The sequence below is a fragment of the Neltuma alba genome, unplaced genomic scaffold (assembly GCF_004799145.2).
Source record: "Neltuma alba isolate B1F8T4 unplaced genomic scaffold, ASM479914v2 tig00011136_pilon, whole genome shotgun sequence".
In the NCBI taxonomy this organism is placed as follows: Eukaryota; Viridiplantae; Streptophyta; class Magnoliopsida; order Fabales; family Fabaceae; genus Neltuma; species Neltuma alba.
In genome coordinates, this window is record NW_021635872.1 from 44,329 (window position 1) to 61,729 (window position 17,401).

Consider the following 17,401-nt stretch of genomic DNA (forward strand, 5'->3'; position numbering starts at 1 on the left):
TGTTGATAATGCTCCAATAATATAAATTATTAAAAGGAGAAGGGGTATTTTAGAGAATATTATTGTGCATAGATTTTATAAATAATTAGCTTAACTAATTTTTTTAATCTGTGTGAATTAGTTAATCAATTAATTAATTCGCTCCAATCAAAGGAAATAATGCATTTTAAAGAAATTACTCATGAGTTGCATGTTCGGTTTATCAAATGTATTCTGTTTATATTAAATATGATTTATAATGATTTAATGTTCAATTCAAAATTTCTATATTTTGAATAGAAGAATGTATGCATAAAATGCTGATTATTATGATCAGACCTGAATCATCCAAATTTAAAAAAATTTTATTTTAAAATGATAAATATATTTTTATGAAGTCACAATTAGAAGTTACTTTTAACTTTTGATTTTACGCATATTTAAATAATAAAATACTAAAAACACTGTTAAAGTATATAATTTATACATGTTGCTTCATATGATAGTATGCGTTATCCTTTCCGATTTTTCTTGTTTGAAAAATATCATATCACCCTCACGATGTGGTCCTAAATCTGTCGCTGAGTAATAAAAACACTATTAAAGTACATAGCATTACCTCAGGATGCAGACAACCAAACTGCCAAATATGTATTACTGCCCATCGTAAAATCGTAATCCGATACGCCATGTGGCTGTAATTAAGAGTTCAGGTTAATAAACTTCCTCTGGTGTTGTTATTTCAATCTTTTAATTAATGTTCAGCTTTAATTCGTCTTGTTGATATCATCAGTCTCCGACTCTCCTTAATTTCTGTTGATATTTTAATTAAAAAAAACTCTGTACGTACATATTGTCAGGGGAAACAATATGCATCTTTCTTTTAGGTACCACCTCTGAATCTAAATTTAATTGTTGATTTCATCGATCATCAACAGGAAAGCAGCTCTGTGAAACTTATATTAATCGATATTTACATCATATACTTAATATTTGACGATGAATGGGTTATCCATTCATGGCGTTGAGCTCCCCTGCATAATTAATATACAACGAAGAAGCTTTATAGTATCCTCGATCCTCAATTATTCATGTATGGGGTCCATCCTTTGATAATAATAACTGTCTATTTGTGTTGATAAATTATACGTATCAGGTACACTCTCAAGCAAATTAAAGTAATATATCCTGGGCCGTGCGCCCACAGCCAATCACGTACCTGTTTGTTTAAGTCTCTCGATCACAACGTCCCAACAACTTTCAAGCTTTTCACTGATATTTGTCTCTTTAAGCTGAGGTATTGTATACATTATTGACGCATGCTTACTAACTAACGAGCACTATATATATGATTTTTCAAGCAAAATTTGATTATCATAATTAACTCATGCAACAGCCATATATAATCACCACGTCATCTACTAATTAATCCTTACTTGGTACTTATGTCTACAAGTTAAAACCTTGTGATTAGAATACACATAAATTATAACCAACGGCGGTTGGTCCAAGTGGTAAGCAGCTTGGTACCGCTTAAATGAGATTTCGAGTTCGAGCCGATGTAATCGGAGCAAAGCTCCAGTGAACTGGGTGGGCAACAAAAGAAAAAAAGAATACACATAAATTATAGAAATTTTCAAGCGATGTTTTATTATTTAAATTTGGTCAAAGTATATTGAATTTTAACTATATGCATAATCTATTTTAATATTGTAAAGAAAGTCAGTTTAAGCAAAAAAAATAAAATAAAATAAAATTATATGGTAAGTAGCGGAAGCTAGTAATCTTCCCTCAATTATCCAAACAAGAAGCAGTTAGTTTCAGCTAGTATTTATTTATACTCATAAACAAGCTAATCATAATCCCTGGTCCCCTCCACAGGTGCGGATGGAAGATCATATCTTGAAAGCCATGGCGACCTCTTTTGCTTTTCTGGTTCTCTTTGTTATGATGAAACTTGTCCATATTTCCTGGTGGACACCCAAAAGTATTGAGAGAATATTAAGGAAACAAGGGATGAGGGGCACTTCATACCGTCCCTTCAGAGGGGACAAGCCAGAAATGGAGAAGTCTGTGAAAGACTCATCTTCTAAACCCATCGCCCTCAACGCCCAAGTCGTCCCTCGAGTCATCCCTTTCTATCACGACATGGTGAAGCGATATGGTAAGCAAACCAACTTTACAGTCTAATACATAAGAAAAAACCAAAAACTGATTTTCTTTTTTGGTGTAGGAAAAGTTTCCGTATGTTGGTCAGGGAGTATTCCAAGGTTGATAATAGGGGAGGCAGAGTTGATAAGGTTGATATTTGACGATAAGAAAGGCGGCATAACGCAGCAACCTCTTAACCCATTAGTGAAACTCCTCCACAAAGGTTTAGCAACCTTGGGAGGTGAAAAATGGAGTAAACGCAGAAGACAGATAACTCCTGCTTTCCACCTTGACAAGTTGAAGGTACGCATTCCACCAAATCTGTAATTTTTCAAAAAATCACTATTATATGTTGTCATTGTTAAGTAGCACGTGTATATATATATATATATATATATATATATATATGACAAAACTAGACCAATATTAAAAAATGTAGGGAATGGTTCCGGCATTTTCAAGCAGCTGTTATGACCTGATCGAGCGGTGGCAGAAAAAAGTAGAAGCACAAGGGTGGTGTGAAATTGACGTTGCTCCAGAACTCGATGCTTTGGCCTGTGATGCCATATCTCGAACAGCCTTTGGATGTAACTACCAAGAGGGAAAGCAGTTATTTGAACTCCAGAAAGAACAAGTGTCGCTGGCACATGAAGCCTATCAATCAATCTATGTCCCAGGCTTGAGGTGATCAACTTTACATACAAAATTGCAGACTTATAATTTCCTTTTTGATTATGAAATAATCAATTCCTTCTTAGACTTTGTAATAATTAATAAACAATTGGAATGAAGCCCATCACCAATAAAAGGAGGTGATCTTGTTGCCTCTCGCAAATTACATCATCTGACACACGTTTGCTTGACTGTATTAATTCTATCTCAAGGTTCGTACCCACAAGGAAGAACAAGAGGAGGTACCAATTATACGACCAAATCAAAGGATTATTGAGGAACATGATACGGCAAAGAGAAGATGCAACGAAAAGAGGAGAATTGGGAAGAGGCCTTGATTTATTGGGATTACTATTGCAGTGCAAAGAACAAAGCAAAAATAATGATCTGACAATTGAAGACGTGATGGAAGAATGCAAATTGTTCTACTTCGCTGGTCAAGAGACCACCGCCACCCTCCTCACATGGACTATGATCTGCTTATCTATGTACCCAGATTGGCAAGAGAAGGCCAGACAAGAAGTATTAGAGATCTGCGGCACAACAAAGCCTAATTCCGGAACCATTAGTCGCCTTAAGATTGTAAGTTCAAATAATAAATTGAGTTGAAATGCTCAGAGTTTGGTTCAACACTCACATTATACTTATCTGACACTTGCAGGTATCAATGATTCTTCATGAAGTGCTGAGACTGTATCCTCCTGTACCTATTTTGTTCAGATACACAAGACGCGAAACCAATGTGGGAAGGTTGTTGATACCAGCAGGGGCTGAGCTTTGCTTATCGGTGATGCATGCTCATTATGATACCAATTACTGGGGTGAGGATGCAGACCAGTTCAAGCCAGAGAGATTCTCTAAAGGAGTTTCAAAAGCCTCAAAGGATCAAGTGGCTTTTTATGCATTTGGTTGGGGTCCAAGAATATGCCTGGGCCAAGCCTTTGCTTTGATTGAAGCAAAGATAACTGTCGCTACAATTCTTCAACATTTCTCATTTCACCTCTCGCCGTCTTACGCTCATGCGCCTCACCTTGGCATTAATATAAAGCCCCAGTATGGTGCTCCTATCATTCTGCGTCGTATCTAAAGCTACTCGGCTTAGTGTTATACGACTAGTGTAATGCCTGCTGGGCTGAACTCTAGTTCACTTCTCTTAAAATCTCCAATTCCATTGACGCTGCTGAAATAGCTTTTATTGGGCCAGCCCAAGCATATCAAACTAGCTAGATAGGCTCTTCAGTTAATCCCATTATCGTCCTGAAGAGGTCAAGGCCCCAAACAAAGATATGAATTTGCATTTCAACTAAAATATGTGTGTCGCGAGTCATATTTTTGAATCAAACCAATCAGGGAGCTGACAAAACCGTTAAATATTTGCAGATATTTGTGTTCCATCAGTTTAATATATTGATTGATTTGACTTTTTTACCCATGAAAAAGTTGGTAGAGATGTTTGCTTTTATAGTTCAGACCCTCCCTGAGTCCTTGACGGTGCTTTGTTTTTGGGGTGTCGTTTTCATTTTTCAACCTTTAGTGGGACCTCTCTTTCAGCATCAAGAAAATGACCTGCCCTCCTCATCTCACATCCCACTGATACTATCTGTTCGTCAAATCATTCCGTTTCCACAGATTTCTGCTTAATCTGTTCTCTTTTTTTCTTTTCTGTTTTCATAATTTGATCAGAACCCACACATGTTTCAGTTTTACAATGGTCTTGTTCTTATCTTGAGCATATATTCCTTCATCTGTAGCATATATGCCTGCCAGACTGCTCGAGAAGTCGAAGATTTAAGCAAAAGAATATATGTGTGTGTTGAGCCAGTAAGCAAACAGTGGGATAAATGAATATAATAAAGCAAACAAACGTCAAAGGGTGATTGAAATTGAGAATATGAGGAGAGAATGGAAGATATGAAGCTTCTTTGTTTGGCATCTGGTTTTCACAAGTGGCGATAAATGAGAAGGAAGAATATGAAAATCCATGTGTGTGTGTGTGTGTAGGATATCTTCAACCACTCAACTCACAACTCAAAGCAATTCTCATCATGCAAAATTTACATATGGAGATGTTGTCTCAAACACCTTATAAAAGATACTTATCTCGCGAAAAACCTGCAAATAAAAATTAACGCCAAATCACACAAATGCCCTAACTGATATTTAGTCTTGTTCCTCTTTTGTTTATTGACACCAAAAATGAAGTCTGCTATATCTCGTTGTATTTATGGCGTACGTGTTAGCTTATTTTCTTTTTAACTTCGAGATTAATTTCCAATTTAATTACACACACACACACACACATATATATCTATCATTATCAATGCCTTGAATGCATTTGATATATGAATGGATATATTTTTGGGACATCTAGTCATTCTACTGCTTTTGAGGGGCAGTTTAGTAAATCAAGAGGGTGGGTTCTGCCGATGGGATCGCTGGGACTTCCCAGGCCTTGAGCCTTTGGGCTTCCGTTTTATAACTTGTGCTGTAACTTGGGCTCTGGGCCCACATCTCTCCCATCTTGCATTTCCTCGCCTTGTATGACGGGGTTGACCACTTGAAGGGCCAGCATCAAATATCTAACATAATTATCAACGGGATTGAATTTAGTAAAATAGGCTATACTAAAAAAAGTGCTCATATTTAATATTTGACAGTGCTTTGAATAAAATTGTCTCAAAAAAGAGGATGTTTGTACTTAGAAAAAAAATCTAACATAACTAAAAATAAAGTAAATGTTTTTCATGACAAAAAAAAAAATTGTTAGATATGCCCTTCTTGTACCATGCAGGAGAGTAAAAACAAAAAGAAAGAAAGAAAGAAAGAAATGATTTTTATAAAAATAGAATAATTTGCCCCCTATTTAGATGAGGAGAATATTAATGACAACTGAACTTGATAGAAAGAGTTGATTATAATCCTATTGAAATTGATACTCCCTAAATTTCTAGCCGAGAGAGAGATGTTTGGGTTTGTAGAAAAATAATCAACATTTTCGTTCCAAATTTTTAAAAAATGTTATTGATACGATGTATTATAACTTTCAATTATAAAAGAATCATTCTTAGGGATCAAAGTGTCAATAAGTCCTTCACGACAAATTCAAATATCATTTTTTGTTTTTAATCTAACAAACCGAAATATCATCTAACCCGAGGGGAACAAGATTAAAAGAGATCTTGTTCCACAACATATCTTGTTGGAATCCCATAAATAAACAACATGAAGCTTACCATATGATCTTTAATTTTCAAGATAATAATTCATTATACCCTGAAATCACGAGGACAATAGGTGATATTTAGAATGACTGCAAGTGAGGCATGTGTAAGTTTCTTTTCCCACGGAGCAAACTTTGCTTCAAATTTATCTCTATTCTACAATAGACAATAATACCTGATTTGCAATGCTTATATGGCAGAAGAGCTGACTTTTGAGCAGGAGAAAAGGCAACCTCTATGTTGCAACTCTATTGAGATATATGCTCTATAGAAAAGACTCTTGAACTAAGCAAATATATGTATATTTTTTAATGGAAATGTCTTGGGAAGACTTCTTAGGTGAAAAAAAGAAAAAGGGAAATGACCCCATTATTGTATTCACTGACAATGGTAGATGTCAGCTCCCTGTGAACCAGGATGTCTATTTGGGTCTGAGATCATTAGGAAGGCACGTTTCCTTAGATTTAGCCATACCGATACATGATGCAACAGGTATTACTGCTGCTTAACCAATTCGTTTGCTTGCACTTTTCAAAGCAAAGGGCTATTTTACAAAGATCAGCAAATTAATACTATATAAAACATATTGGTGACTGAACCTGGAAGCCAGACAAACAGAAGCTCCTTCTAAACAGCATAATCTCAATTCCCTTAGCAGCTGCAACTCTAATTGCAGGAATGATGACGCTCACGCATTTCTGTTATTCTCAAGCAACGGCAATAATTTAGCGAGAAAAAGAAACGATAAAAAGAAAACGCATTGAACAAAAGTTTCATATAAGTACGTACTGTAACAAGAATGTATCTAAAATTCAACTAACACTGAGAAAAGTATGCTAATAATATTGAAATTGCATAGATGATGATGCAGTACAACATTTCACCCTTCCGCATTTGCTTTCTGATTCTGCTCTCCGTGCTTTGATTTGTGGTAAGATGAACTTGGTCGAATTCTATCTCTATCAAAAACGTGTCATCATTAGTATGGATATTTGACAAGCCAATGAGAGTGGGACACCTGAGTGGAGAACAATCACATCATGAAACAAACGAAAATTATTATCCATAAATATTGTAATGTGAGTTAGGGGGATTCGATATCTTGGCAACACAACCTCAAAATCAAAAGAGACGCCCTAGAATTCCCAAGCTGATCACAGAACCAAGAAATGAGCCAATCAGGGCTGCACAACTGATCATGCTTTGCTAAAGAAAAGCGCGGCAATAATGTGACAGCATTTAGAATTTACAACAGACAACCAACGTACTACTCCTGGATGCCAAAGTTGGAGTCACTCTCTCCACCAATGATATCTCAACAACGCATCCACATCCTCGCGAACAAGACAAAGTGCCTCGTGACTCTCATTATGCCCAACAATTTACCACCATAGTATTATGCACGAACACTACACATGTCGTCCTTATCAATTTGTCAAACCACGGATCAACTAACCCCTTACATTTTATAGCTAGCACCAATTATATGCTGAATGATGGACGGGGAAAGCCAGAAAGATTGAACCTTTCACTTCTCTGTAACCATCATTACTAGATAAGACCATGAGAAGGATAAGGTGATTTCTTTTTAAGTCTCTATGGAGATCGATATAGCTGATATTTGTTCAGTTCTTTCTCAATTAATCTAATCTGTGCCGACCACAGACTACTGATATAATAGAAAGTTGTCCTGTGTGATTCTTGCGAATAAGTACGAAGAGAAGAGACAAGTTTTGAGGTGATAAGGGCACAGGAACGAGTCGAAATAGGAATAAGTAGCAGCAGCAGAACCACCTTCTCTTTTCTGACAGTGCCTTTGATTGAGCCAAAGACTTCTAAGTCTCAATTATCACGCATTTGACTACAAGAAACCATGGCCCAAAGAAATAAAAATAAACAAACATTGAATCATAATGATGAATTCATTCTTTTGAGGAATGATGAATTCGTTTTTCACTCAAGGAAAAAACAGATATTATATTGCCAAAGAGAGAATGGACTCCATGATGAGCTCAACTCAGCATACATTTACAAATCATGACCCGAACAAAGACAATGACGTCTTGTAATAAATATTATATATATATAAAGATATATCTGTGTATGCTGCTCAAAACCCTTTTAATTTTGTTTTGAGAGATCCCAACTTAGGATTTCGCTATGATTAGTCCCAAATATCAAGATAAGTATAAAGATACTTGGGGCCTCCAGAGTTCAACTTCAAGATCCCCTACGGCTGTTCAACCTCAATCACATCCAAAAAAAAAAGGATCCATGCCTTGTTCATGCGTATCTTAACGAACCTAACCATATCTTCCTATGCGCATATAATTCAACAGAAGTGTCCAAATTAAACTAGTATTGTTCAAAAATCTAAAGCCACAAGCTAGCTGGCTGGGACACAGAATATTGTTCTCACCATAAATAACTGGCTTTTTATAGTGCGATTGTCAAGTATCACCTCGTTTTCAAGATCGCCCTCAAGACGTCATGCCTAATCTTTTGAATAATATTATGGGTTTCCTCATTTTTCATGTCATTGGTAGGACTGTGTCAAGTTGGAGGCTTGGAAAATTGTTGAGCAAATTAGATTATGTAGGAAAAACGAGGCAATTTGCATTCCTGTTAATTTGTCCGGCGCTCAGGTCAACAAATTGAGTCCAACAAGTAACTTGAAGTACCCTCCTTAGTGTTAAGTACATACAGAAGAAAGTGCGGGTCTAACGTTCCTATGGCAACCAAAGCAGAAAACGGAAGAAAACATAAAGTAATATTGTTGGGTAGGATTAATTAAGAAAATAGATGCCTATGAGTCTACGAAGATAGATAATCCAATCGCATGAAGAATTTTGTAGGTGAAATGCACATATCTGCTTATGCAACGAGCATGAAAATAGTACGTAAGGCACATTGGGTTTTCAATCCAGGAAATCAAGGAAAAGATCGAGAAGACATCAGTGAGATCTTCCAAGAGTAAAGAAGGCCTCAATAATAAATGCGACTCAACAGAGAATTCAACATCATGAATTCAAACTACAGAACTAATTCCAAAAGTATACCTAACAGTAGTCCTCATCACTAATTATAAACCTGGAAAATAAAATGGCACAAGGATGTGTCTCCAAAGTACTGTTTGATTGTGATGATAAGAATAGTAACTAGTGACAACGGGAAACTGTCTCCAATCACGCGAGGGAGAAACGTCACCTCCATGCCTCAATTATTTAACCATTCATGATCCATTTTGTAATGTAAAATATACTATAAAATGAGTTTTATATTAAAACTGAAAGATTACTAATTAATTAAATAGCTTCATCCTACACTTCTCTTCAGGTATCTCTCCGCAAACTATTTTTTTTATATCACAAGATTTCAACCTTTACACTTACCTAAGAAAATTCAAGTCTTTTCTAAATTATACATTTATAATGTCTTTGAAAAAAATGTGCACTTGTGTGTGCTTAATTAATTAGAAGAAAATTAATTGCACTGAAGAGGTTAATATAGTGAGTCTAAAATAGAGATAATGCCATGGATAGATGCATGCATAGATGGATGGAGGTGAGTTCTTGTTGGTCCACTTGCCTTAAAGGCATGCGCATAGCCGCCAAAACCAGCACTCTCTCGTGTTCATGCCTCTCCCTTTCAAATCTCAAGTTAAGTTGCTACGCACAAACACAACAAAATTGAAAACCAAAAGCACATTGGTGCGCTTTATTTAATTCCTCGTCACGCATTGTTTCTGATGATCAATTCCTTTATTTCTTTTCTTTCTTAGTTTTTAAGAGTAGTGAAACAATGGGTTTTGGGTTTCATCGTTTCATGCCTCCTCCCTATTTGAATTATTAATTCCCCCGTCAAAATCAAACTTCTGTTTTCTCTATTCAGTAACTGTTTCTTATTTTATTTAAAAGACCGCCAAATTTTCCTGCCCTTTGGTTCTGTGGGGTCTCACAGTCAATCATCTTTGTGCTTTGTTTTTATGCTTTCTTTCTCTTACTTTTTTTGTTTTATATGGCTTGAGGAATTTTTTAAATCGGGTGAAGAAATAAAATTGAGAGCAAGCCAAGTTTTAAACAACTTTTTAGATATCACTTTCACTAAACTTCTTTTCATTTCATAAGCTGTGAGCAACTAAGCCCTTTCTGCTAGCTTTGTCAATAAAAAAACTCATTGTACTTTTATGCATTCTTTCATGTTAAGTAAAGTTCTCCATTTGTTGGGGTCTTATTGTGTTGTCATTTTTTCCTTCTTTTAAGGTGTGAATGTGTGATATGCATCGGCTTTGGATTCTCGTATGAAAGCTTCTTTATTTGCCTTGCGATCGATGGCTTGCCCAATTTAAGTTACCTACTCACAGACAGACAGACAGACACTCACACACACACACACTAATGAGCTTGCTACATTAAAATAACGCGCACCGTGACACGCCCATTTTGACAAAGACTTGTTTAATCGCTACCGCTCCTTGTTGATATATATGCTGTAATCATTTTGTAAACACAGACTCGATTAATCAAACATAACTTTCGGATAAGAGAGGCTAATGAATAAGTTATTTTGTGCTTTTCTTTTTTTAATTTTAGATAGATTTGATAGTCTCTTTGAAGAAATCATTTTGCTTATTTACATGTAGGACTTTTTAATGTGGGGAAAAAAGGTGACCATATTAATTGAAGCACAAACTTGGACTCCAAGCTAATCTAAAAAGTTATGGAAGATCTTATGAGGCGTAAAAATCTAGACTAGATAGCTACTGATTGATAAATATTGAAATATGGCGACTAATAGAATTAAACCGCCTATATTAGTATTTATTAAGAGCATTTTGTAAAACGCCTAAATCATGTGGATTCAATAACCATAGATGAATATTAGTCTTTCTAATTATATTATTTCAGAGGTTTAGTCTTTCTACAGGTAGTATAATTAAGTTAGGTTTGGGTTCGCTAGGAAGAGCCCTACACCACTTTATACTGAAAGTCTGAACTTCTTAAATTATACTATTAGTAGACGTGTGGATATATATCCATCGTCTAGAATTATTATTGATTAATTATACATAAGGCCATATTTTGACTTTTGATTTTCTTTATCGGATAAAATATTAGTGTAGCATCGACACCAACAGTTTAGAGAAAACTAAAACAAATATTTGACCATTAAGTATAACTGGAAATACGGGTTAGCCCGCAGGTTGCGGGCCAACCCGCCACAACCCGCGGGTTATGCAGTGCGGGTTGGAGCAACCCGCATTTTGACGGGTTGGAAAAATTCCAACCCTAACCCACCATCTTTTTTTTTTAATTCTCAATTTTCAAATCTTATTTTTATTTAATTTTTTAAATTAATAAATGGTGATCTAAAATTTTAAAAGCAATCATAAGTATAAATTATGTTTAACCACATTTAAAATAGTCAATACAGACATAAAACAATACACTACAAATATTTTGCATGATTAACATTCAACATCAACTCATCAAGTGATAAATTTTATAATTTTTTTTCATACAAATGCCATGTTTGATACAAAACACTATTTCATAATAAATTAAAACTGCATTTATCTTTTTTTTTTAAGTTCATTTACCATGGTTTTCTATTTTCCGTAATAATATGTCTTATATTTTATTGCAGTTATTAAATTTTTGCTATAAATATAGTATGCTTATTTTTAAAAAATATTTTTTGTTTACATATGTATTATGTAATATGAAAATTGAAATATAAATAAGAGAAGAAAATTTTCAAATATAATAAGATATTATTTATGTAAAAAAAAATTTAAAAATGACGGGTTAGGCTGGCCAACCCGCAGGCTAGCCCGCGGGTTATGCGGTGCGAGCTAGAGTAGCCGGTACCTTGACAGGCTGGCAAAATACCAACTCTAACCTGCTCTTTTATGGGGGGTTGGCGGGCTGACCCGCGAGCCACAACTTATATTTCTGGCTCTACCATTAAACTAACCACGCACACAAATTTAATTATTCTATGTGCTTTGGCACAGTTTTTTCTTTTCTTTAGTCTTTTTTCTTTTGGGGGGGGGGTTGGGGGATCTATACTGTTCTGTTGTTGGGGTTAAGAATGTTACTAATTAACGTGTGATACTTCGTTCGTTTGACTCCGTTGAGATATTCATATTGTAGTTCAAGTTCGAAAATAAACAAAGTGAAAGAAGCCCTAGGAAAACATACTACAATTGCAAGCACTTTTATAACCGACATGTCCAGGATTCATTGCTTATGTCGTCCATTTTCAGTACAATATCACCGTAATTCTGCAGCTTCAGTCAGTCCACATAATGTAAACAAACAAATTACGAGATTTTAAGCGTCGCGGTTTAATTAATGCGTTCGGAATTTCTTTCTTTTTTGTGCTGCCATCGAATGCTTTTGAAGTTTCAGAGAAACTTATACAGAGTAATACCAAGTTAATTAGCCATTAGAAATACGGCCAAAAAAAGGTGAATAAATTAGTGGCATTGAGACTAATTTTGCAGTTTATTTAATTGGCGAATTGTTATTCTTTTCGGTGTTCAAGTTTGAGAGTGAATTAATGTAATGCCAAGTAGAGCAGAAAGCAAATTAAATGACGCCGTTATGCTTGCGTGTGACAAACCACTCCAACAAACTACATCCTATAGCTTAGCTTGGAAAGAGGCATTAATTAGGCTTCTCAGGTACTTTTATAATTTTATTATAATATTTAGAATCTTTGAAAGTTTCGTATGATTATGTATAAGATTAAATTGTCAGAGCATCTCCCTGTCAGTCTCTCTGTTTTCACGAATGCAACATTGCGTGGATTTATATAATTTTATATACGCACAGAAAACACTGGCACTTCAATTTACATTTTTTTTATTAACAAAATTTTTAAATAAGAATTTTTCATCGATTTTCATAAAGATTATGAGAACAAATTACATGAAATTAAAAAGTATATTATATTAGTACAAATAATATGGGGGAGAGTATTTGTTTTAATGCCGCTAACCTTAGCTGCCAACATAAATAGTTGGGGGATAATGTTTGTCCAAGATGATTTTCACCATTGTATTGAAAACCGGACCGGACCGGCCGGTTCAGACCGGAAACCGGTGAACCGGCCAGGGAACCGGTCCGGTTCAGCTGTGAACCGGGTTACTGTGCGACCCGGTGTGACCCGGTTTGAACCGGGGTGACTCGGACTGAACCGGGGTGACCCGCCGGTTTGGTGGATCAACCCGGTCTCCCTTTTTTTAAAAAAAAAAAATATATTTTGATGATTTTTTTAAAAAGCTGTTGATAATTAGGACTTAGTGATTGAGTAATTATAAGGAGAAATATTTTATTATCATATATCCATTTTGATATTTTGTTAGGATGAATATTTAGTGATTTTAGTAGTATGATATTATAAGAAATTGTAAGAATGTAATTATTTTACTAGTAATTCAAGATATTAAATTGATATCTAATTCTTAGTGAACATTTAAATTATTTTTTATTTTTTATTTCTCACCGGTTTGACCCCCGGTTTGACTCCGGTCTGACCCACTGACCCTTGACCCATTGTCTTGACCGTTCAATTGCCGGTCCAGTTTTCAGTACCTTGATTTTCACTAGCTGGCATATGGGAAATGAGCCATCCCCTGTTATGTACTTCCGTGTAGGGTCGATACATGGAACATGGGGGGGGGGGGAAGGAGAGAAACGGGGAGCTCACTGTAGCAGCATGGGGGTAGCATTTACAGAAGCACTGCTCCCAAATTATATATTCCAAAAATTCGTATAAGTGGCAGACAGATGATGTCGAAAGAATCACAGCCTCAACCAAGTAATGACGTCATTATTTTGTTGAGGAAAAATTGCATTAAAGTCCCACTTGACAAATTTAAAAGCCAAAAAGTTCCTTGAAATTAATCTAAAATCCCAAAAGACTTTATACAAGAGATTTTATTGTTCAATTACCAAACTGTCCTCTCTTCTTCATATGATTTGCCTTTACCACACCATTACCATTCGTTCTACTATTATCACTCAATCCTTAAATCTATTCTCATTGAAACTGCAATCCCTTCAAAATCTTTAAAATAGTATGTTTGTTCACAATCAAGTCGCGGGTTTGATCATCATTTTTTCTTATTCAAAGTCCTCTTTTCTTTTCTTTCCTCTTGAGTTGGAATCTCTTAATTAGATTCATGCAAATCTTTCATCTCTTTGGCCTCTTGATTTTATTTCTCCTCTATGCCATATCTTGTGCTTGTTCTCTGGTCATCATTCATTTTTCTCCTATCACACCCAAATTTGATTACACTCATTGCTACTTTGTTTCTAGGTATTTTGTAGATGGGTTGTTCTATTTTTGGGTAAGGAGAACGAAATAATGAAGGTTGTTGTGTTAGAAACTCCTTGATACGTGTGCTAAGACCTGCCATGATAGTTATTATTTTTGTGCATTAAATTGTTAATGACTGCTCCCTCTATTATTGTCAATGCATACTTCTGATATAGACTTATGATATAATCTCATTTCAATTTATATATTCTGATAACACATGATTTCAAGTTAAATATACTTATATTATACATTTTAGTTAAAATTTTATATAATCTAAAAAGTATGATGAATATTTATCAAATAAATATAAAGTCCGGAGTATATCAACTAGTATGAGCTTAATATACTCAAATAGTTGTAAGGTCATGAATTACTACTATGTTTGTGAGTATTTTGTGAATGAGTTGATTTGTTATGGGGGAATGAATGAATATGATAAAAGTTGTTGAGGTTAGAAACACTTGTGATGCGTTAAAAAAATATGTTGTTAATACTTACCACGATAATTATTAGTTATTGCATTAGAAGTTGTTAATGATGACTTTTTCAATTGTCAATTCATGCTGCTAAAAAAAGCTGATGTCAACTTATAATATACTCTCATTCAATTATATGTTCTGGTCATATATGATTTCAAGTTAAATATGCTTATATGATACATTTTAGTGATAATTTCATATGTATTCAAGTAATTTTTTGTTCATTTACTCATGATATCTATTGATTTAGTGGCTCCTTTGCTTTCACATAGGTAAAAAAGATGTAGATTGTTGCTGAGCATAAATTAGTTCTGATAAATTAGTTGAGCTGTGGCTAAAAAAGGGGGGGAGATGCTCTAGTCGTTTGTGGATTTTATTGTAATTAAAAATGACCTTTATGTGACTAGGAAATACCCTTTTTTTTTAATTACGAATTACCTTATTTGTTAAGCAAATGTGCATTGCTTCTATTGTTATCATTATGAAAGGAAATAAAATTTTCAAGCGAAGCTGCGTGATTGTGATGAGATTCAGGGTGTTTACAATGAAATTGTATATCATATTATAACATAAGATATAACAAATCTTTATATGATATTATTAGCAGCAGGAAAATGACAAGCCAAAGTACACTGATTAACAAGTGAAAGTTTAAGAAATGACAAGTGAGGGCATAAAAAATGACAATTCACTTTATATTAGAATATATTACTCAAACTTTATATCAAATTATATCCAAAAGAGATTATATCAAAGTATATAAATTTTTATTAGATTATGTCAGATTGTATCATAATTTAAAAGTTTATATGAAATTTTTAACAATACAAAAATGACGAGAGAAATGACAAATTAAGGTGCAAGCATTGACAAGAGTACAATACATGACAAGTGATGGTATAAAAAATGACAACTCACTATATAACCAAATATGTAACTTTTTATTAAATTATATCCAAAATAGCTATATAGGTTCACATGCACTACGCAATTGCATCAATTTTACAAGTAAATGATATATAACCTTGTATTATAGTGACAAGTGAGGGTGCTTATATTGAAAAGTGATGGTGCTTACAATGACAAATCACTTTATATCAAGATCTATAATTTATCTATCAGATTATCTATAAAATAGATTTATAGCCTTGTATGCATCTTGTATATAATTATACCAATTTCACATAATGGATTTATAGCTCTGCGGTCTATTTGCACTCTATGTACACTTCTTGCATGTTCTTGAAATATTAAAGCTTGGTTTGCATCATGATGAACTATTACAACTGTCGAACTGTCAAAGTCTCCATCCCTTCAATTCTCATAATCTTTTCATGTCAGAGTCTTATTATTAGTAGTTGTTAATCTTTGTCTCGACTCAATTGGTAAAGTTCCTGCTGAGTAAATTGCTCTTCCCACATCATAGAGTACTCATATTTTCCTTCACTCATGTGAAGTTACTTGGAAGTTGAGGAGTAAGTTGCATTATTAAACAGAAGTGACCCCCATACTCTACAGTCTAGAGAAATTTTGCCATGCTCCTGAGTTTCAAAGTGGAGACATAGACAATCTACTTGCAATTCCATATATTTGATCAATCTATCAGCAAATGATAAGTTAGAGTGCCATTATTAATTATGTACATACTTTCTAATACCAAACAAACATAGAAAATGATTTTCCCTACTCTGACAAATAATTCTTACGCAAGGCAACTTTAACATATTCTTATATATTCATGCACTAACCATATCTTAAAAGGATAGCATATAATACTATACTAAAAATAAAAATAATAACTCTCTTTGTATCAAAATATTATATGAGATTATATAAAACTATCATTAAAATGTATCATATAACCATATTTAACCTAAAATCATGCGTTATCAAAATATGTAAACTGAAATGAGATTATATGATAGGTTTATATCAAGTTTTTTTTAACAGTATGTGTTAACATCAAAGGGGGCCGCCACTGACAACTTACGATACAATAATTACCAATTATTACAGTGGGCATCAATAACATATTTTCTAAACGCATCACAATTATTTCTGACCTCAACGACCTTCATCATATTCATTCATTCCCCATAACAAATCCATCCATTCACAAAATACTCAGAAACACAGTGGCAATTCATGATCCTATAACTATTTAAGTAGGTTAAGCTTGTACTTATTGACATACTCCTTATTTGATATTTATTTGATAAACATTCACCCTACTTCTTGTATTATATGAAATTTTAACCAATATGTACAATATAAGCATATTTATCTTGAAATCATTTGTGATCAGAATATGTAATTGAAATTAGATTATACAAAAAGTTTGTAGCTGATTTTTTGGCAGTATGGTGACGATGGAGAGAGCAGTCATGACAAATTAAGGTGTAAAAATTAACAACTATCACAGCAGGTATTAACAACCCGAATCAAGGAGTTTCTAACTGCAACAACTTATGTCATATTTGTTTTTCTACCCAAAAACAGAGCGACACATCTACGAAATACCTAAATACAGGATAGCAATGAGCATAGTCAGATCTGGTTATGATAGGG

General features: G+C 34.3%; 1 protein-coding gene across 1 annotated transcript; it reads left to right on the plus strand.

The window, feature by feature from the left end:
- The first annotated feature begins 1,890 nt into the window (after window positions 1-1,890).
- Window positions 1,891-3,889, plus strand: LOC114761791 (cytochrome P450 CYP72A219-like). The gene is made up of 5 exons (XM_028951227.1): window positions 1,891-2,143; window positions 2,213-2,433; window positions 2,570-2,814; window positions 3,015-3,384; window positions 3,464-3,889. The coding sequence occupies exons 1-5, from the start codon at window positions 1,891-1,893 to the stop codon at window positions 3,887-3,889; spliced, it is 1,515 nt and encodes a 504-aa protein (XP_028807060.1).
- The last annotated feature ends 13,512 nt before the right edge of the window (window positions 3,890-17,401 follow it).